Source organism: Sesamum indicum, unplaced genomic scaffold (genome assembly GCF_000512975.1).
Source record: "Sesamum indicum cultivar Zhongzhi No. 13 unplaced genomic scaffold, S_indicum_v1.0 scaffold00175, whole genome shotgun sequence".
NCBI classification, from domain to species: domain Eukaryota; kingdom Viridiplantae; phylum Streptophyta; class Magnoliopsida; order Lamiales; family Pedaliaceae; genus Sesamum; species Sesamum indicum.
This window is the reverse complement of record NW_011628076.1, coordinates 96,801-102,422: the sequence shown is the minus strand read 5'-3', so window position 1 is coordinate 102,422 and position 5,622 is coordinate 96,801. Positions and strand designations below refer to the sequence as shown.

General features: G+C 40.5%; 1 protein-coding gene across 2 annotated transcripts; it reads left to right on the top strand.

The window, feature by feature from the left end:
- Positions 1-339: 339 nt before the first annotated feature.
- LOC105179581 (autophagy-related protein 18a-like) lies at positions 340-2,535 on the top strand. 2 transcript variants are annotated; one of them, XM_020691360.1, is made up of 4 exons: positions 340-1,138; positions 1,765-1,916; positions 2,068-2,193; positions 2,297-2,535. In XM_020691360.1, exons 1-4 carry the CDS (start codon positions 977-979, stop codon positions 2,391-2,393), a joined length of 537 nt encoding a protein of 178 aa, XP_020547019.1. In that variant the 5' UTR covers positions 340-976; the 3' UTR covers positions 2,394-2,535. The 2 variants fall into 2 exon arrangements, with proteins under 2 accessions (XP_020547019.1, XP_011101521.1); XM_011103219.2 differs by having other exon boundaries at positions 340-1,285.
- The last annotated feature ends 3,087 nt before the right edge of the window (positions 2,536-5,622 follow it).

The following is a 5,622-nucleotide window of genomic DNA, read 5'->3' as shown; positions in this document are numbered from 1 at the left end:
TGCATTTGTAACGACTTTTGTAATACCCATACACTAAATAAATTTGTCAGGTCGTTACAAACATTGTGCCGAAAACATTACAATAATTGAGTGTATCCATTCCAACAACCATTACCAAATCAGTCTCAAAAGCCGTTACAAAAATTTTTACAAAAGTCAATCCAAAGGACAAGCACAACTATACCAAAAACTGTTAAAAAGGTCGTTCCAAATAAAAAATTAATCCATTACAAAAGTAGTTACAAATTTATTTTTTTAATTTTGACTATATTTGTAAAAGCCATAATTGACCATTATGGTCGTTACAAAAGCTGTGAAAGTTTGTAACGGCTTTGGTACTATCACAAATAATTTGTAATGCTCATTTTAGTCGTGGTAGGCTGAACCGTTACCAAAATCGTTCCAAATAAAAAAGTCGTTACAAATTAATAAAAAAATTGTTCCGAAAGCCATTTAAGTAAAATGATTTTTTGTAGTGCGTGTCCAACGCCTGTCGGGCACTGTATAAAATAAATAATTCTTTCCTACCACTCAGCCCCCCGCCTTCGTTCCTCTCCCTCTTCCATTTTCTCCTCCGCTATGGCTTCATCGTCAACCGCCGCCGGCCCCACTATCTGAAATCCGAGAAACCCTAATGCCACCCCCTACCATCCATTGTGAACCTTTGTTTCAATCAGGAAAACAGCAGCTTTGCCATCGGCACCACCGATGGCTTCATGATATTCAACACCGACCCTTTTGTACAAACCATGCGCCAAGACTTTCTCCAAGAATCACCAAGGTGGTGGCATTGGTATCGTGTAGAGGATCCTCGGCACCAACAAATTCACTGTAGTCGGCGAAGGGGCCGCTCCAGGACTCAACGGCAACAAATCATGATCTGGGATGATTTTGTGGGATAGATCACTGGGGAGCTCTATTACCGTTCCGAGTGAAGAGCGTTCACCTGAGGCGGGACTGCATTGTTGCGGTTACGATGCAGAAGATATATGTTCAAGATCTTACGAACCTACGATTGCTGCATCAAATAGAAACGGAGCCCAATCCAAAGGGGTTGTGTGAAATTTCGTTGTCGGGGCGGATGGTTCTGGTTTGCTTGGGACGGGATAAGGGGGAGGTAAGGGTGTTGCACGACGAGGTGAGTTGGATTAGGCTGATAAAGGCTAGCGACTTGGATGTTACTTCTGTTGCTTTGTTGAGCAACGGGAGGCTGCTGGCAGCCGCGAGTACTAAGGGCACGTTGATTAGGTTGTTCGACATATTGTCCGTAATGCTGCTTCAGGATGTACATTTGCCTTTACCCTTTAATGTTTATGCTAAATTTGATCTGTGCAATAGAACGTAAACACTGCAGAAATATGACCTTTTATATGAATATTAATTAATAACGGTCACGATAATTGTTTTTTAATGTTATTTTTTGTTGTTTATATAGACAAGACCAAATTATTAGATGTAAGATATGCGAGCTTATAACATATTTTAGTAAGATTAGTCAAACAACCTCTTCACGCCGCCTAATGTTCTTCCCACGCTTTTATGCTTATTCCGGGAAACAACAGATTTGCAAGTTAACATAAGGTCTTGGAACGAATTGTCGTTTCTTGATATTATATTTGTGGTTGGATTCGTGTAATTAGTGCTCGAAGCGTGGCACTTAAACTATCTCAATATGCTCTCGACCTTTGCAGTCTGATTAGCTCTTTCTTGTGATGATTTCTTGTTATTCTCCTGCCTCTAAATATGTTCACTGTTCCAATGTAGATGAGAAGGGGTTCTGCATTTGAAAGAACAGAGATTCACAGCCTTTCTTTCTGCTCTGATGCTGAGTGGCTGGCTCTTACAAGCAATAAAGGAACCGTTGATGTTTTCAGCTTAAACATGGACGCAATAAAGGAAGCAAAACGAAATAATATGTCTGTTCCGAGTCTTTCCGACACCAAAGCTAGTTTGTTTTGAATATGCTCTTACTCTTTTATGCAGTTTTTAGTGCAAAAGCTTGTAAAATGATGAAGGCAGCTTTAAGCAATGTACTGCTCTAGTATGAAGTAGTTACAAACAATGCAGGTATTCTGCGGAAGTATTTCATTCCCGAGTGGCTGACGGCTCAGTTTCCCGTACCAAAAGAATACAACACATTGTGGCGTTTGGCTACCAAAAGAACATAGTTCTCGTTGTCGGCACGAATGGCAGGTATGTATTTGAGAGAGTTTGACTAAGCTTACTTATAAATCTTGCAAATGTTGGTAAAAAGATAAAAAGTTATACATATGTTGACAAACTTGTGTTTATACAGATTCTACAGATGCAAGTTTGATCCAATTGTAGGTGGGGAGATGACTCAGATGGAATGCCACAACTTCCTTCAGCCAGAACTCATGAGTACACTTTAGATAGATTTTGCAGGCAATTCATTGGATTGTGGATATATTAGTTTGATAGAAAATTGCAAATCGTTACAGATACACACTCTGGCGGTATAAAATAAAGTTCTTTGTTTTGTGTATGTACGAGTTTTCAATGCAAAAAGTCCTTTCGAGCTTCATCTGACTATATTATATTAGAAGAAATATACCTTATTCTTATAGGCATATTAAGGGTGTTAATGAGCCAAGCTCGAATTGAGCTGGGTAAAAAATTCGAGCTTGATGAGCTCAAATTTTTTATGCTCCAGCTTGAACTCGAGCCGTACAAACAAATATTTTTAATAAATAATTAACATTAAAATTAATATAAGAATTATTTTAGAATATTTATTAATTATTATTAAATTGCAAAATGCCAATTATTACATCTAATACTTATGAATTAACAAAATCAATTGATAACCACAAAAAAAAAAGGTAATAAATATGATTATGCTCAAGTAGTGGACACATGATGTAACCATTTTTGGAGGAAATATTCTTTCTCAAATTGTGTATTTTTGTACAAAATAGCATTGAGATCGAGTTTTATTGATCAATTTGAAAGAATTGTCTCTCAAGGTCTATAATTGCCTCAAAAGGTCCTATATATATACGTTATTGGACCTTTTGAATAACATTCACGAAAATCTTATGAAAATTGAAGATTTTCGCTTTTAAGATGTAAAATAGATATTGGGCATTCTAGAAAAATGTTTCACAATTGATGTACCAAAAAAGAAGCTTTAAATCTATTGAATTTTTTTCGCCTTTTTTAGTTAAGATGAAAATAGGTTTTGATCATAAATTGACGACGATGGGGAAGACGTCGGCGAACCTATTGCTGAGTGTTCGGATCATCGAGGAGAGGATGGTCTCAATTTCTTGGATGTGTCTGAAACTACACTTGGCGAAAATAGCACTGACCATGGAAGCAGCGACAATGGTGTCTCTACTGCTTTACCAGCATGGCTGGAGGATGAGATTCGTGCCTCCTTCAATATGGCAGAATTTTTTAATTTGGTGCACAAGATTATTAATGATGGAGATGCTATTTCTCTTGGAGGCGTTGGAAACTCTAAGACAGAAGTGGGAAGCACGGTTTGGCCCTCTCCGTCCACTCTGTGTTTTCCTAACCGAAGGGAGCCCGCTGGTGTGAGTTTTTCGACGGGCACGATGGAATTCAGCCGTCTTCGAAAATCAGTCGGACTTGGGTTCTGAAATTTCGCCTGAACCTGTTCTCGTGATTGCTGCACCGAAGGAGATGACCTACGCGACTTCTGTTGCGTCATCTCCTGTTCTGCCTGGTGTGTCACAAAAAGGTGCTGCTTCTGTTTTGCCGGTGTCTAGTACACTACCTATGCATTCTACTTCTGCTGCATTGCCGTCCACAGGAACTGGGTCTGTTGCTGCTGTTGGCCCATCGCCGGCTGTTCTGAATGCTATTATAGAGTTGGTTGCAGCAGCAACCAATTCAGTTGCTGCTGGTCGTGTTGTTACAACACCCATTGCTGCGATGCCGCCACCCGTAGCTGCAATTCACGTGATGACTACGATACCGATTAGGATTTTTGTCGGTAATATTCCTCTTCACTCTAGTTCAAGATTTCCTAATTCTATTGATAAAATCACTGATACATTTCTTGTTCTTTCGATTTAAGATGACCGTGGCGATGGAGGAAATCATTAAGGGGGGTCTGTGGTTGTTCCAAGGACAATCTATTGTGTTGCAGAAGTGGGAATCGGGCATGGTACTAAGAAAGTTGAAACACACACAGGTCCTAGTGTGGGTCAATTTCGTCATTTTCCAGTGGAACTGTGGACTAATGAGGGACTGAGTATGGTGGCAAGTGGAATAAGGAAACCGCTGTATCCTGATGCAATTACTTGGGCATGCACGAGACTGGCTTTTGCTCGTGTTTGTTATGATCGATGTCACCTCTAAATTGCCTAAGCACTTCGTTATTATGTCACCTACCGAGAAAGGAGGGAAATCCGCGTCGAAGGTTGACTTGATTATGAGTGGTTGCTACCAAAATGCACCACTTGCATGATTTTGGGGCATGCAACGAAGGATTGTGTGACGAGCAAGCCTACGAAACCCCCAGTTTCGGTCTATGTGCAGCGAGCTCGGCAACCTGCCGTCTCGGTAGTTGAACCGGTAGTTGAGGGTGAGGCCTTTAATTGTGTGGAACCCCCTACGCGGAGCAGTCGACAAGAGAAATGTAAAGAAGTTGTTATGTATAATGCTTTTGATGCACTCACTCTACTTGAGACTGATGTAGGTAATATCACTCGGGGTCCTAATAGATGCAACCCCTCCACTAGCAATCCATGTTTATTTTAGCCTTTTGGAATGTCCGAGGCCTGAACAGGAGAGACCACCAAGTTTTTGTTGCTGAGCTAGTAGAGGAGTTCAGGTTACACTTCATTGGTCTCTTGGAGACACGGGTCCAATAATCTAATGCGTTGGAAGTCGTTTGTTGATTATGTGAGTGCTAGGGAATAGAATTTTGCTTACATGGGATGATGATCTACTTGATGTAATTATTATGGACATCGATATCCAATTTATACATTGTCATATTCATGTGAGAAATGTACATGTTGTTTATGCTGTCACGGTCATATAAGGTGACAACAATGTGGGTGCTCGGAGAGATCTTTGGCAGGCACTCATCTTACTTGCAGGACAGTGTACTAAGGAGAAGTGGATTATGGGTGGTGACTTTAATGTTGTTCGTGACTCCAATGAGGTGTGTGGCCACTCTGGGGAACATCGATTAGCTAGTGATGAGTTTAATGATTGTATACTGAGTACTGGCTTGCTTCCTCTACCAATGCAAGGGGAATGATTTACCTGATACAACTGTTGTACTAATGCCTGTAGCTTGTGGAAGCGGTTGGATAGAATCCTGGTAAATGACACGTGGATGACACGATGGCCGCAGTCAACATATATCAGCCTCCCACCTCGAACATCTGATCACTCACCCCTTATCCTCAAAGGGGATGTACAACACCAATTTGGAGGTATGTTTCATTTCGATAATTATCTTTCCTTCTCCTCCCAATTCATACCTAGTGTGCAGAATATTTGTCAGCACCATATAGTAGGTATTCTAATGTATTCTGTTGTATGTAAGCTTAAAGCTCTGAAACCTGTATTTCATCTGCAACGAAGGAATAAGGGGGACCTGTCACTCAACGTTCAGCT

Excerpts from the sequence above, each read along its gene's own strand:
- LOC105179581 (XM_011103219.2), top strand. The coding sequence starts at position 977 with ATGCAGAAGATATATGTTCAAGATCTTACGAACCTACGATTGCTGCAT. Across the intron at positions 1,917-2,067 it reads GAAGCAAAACGAAATAATAT|GTATTCTGCGGAAGTATTTC; the intron begins GTCTGTTCCGAG and ends CAAACAATGCAG. Across the intron at positions 2,194-2,296 it reads GTTGTCGGCACGAATGGCAG|ATTCTACAGATGCAAGTTTG; the intron begins GTATGTATTTGA and ends GTGTTTATACAG.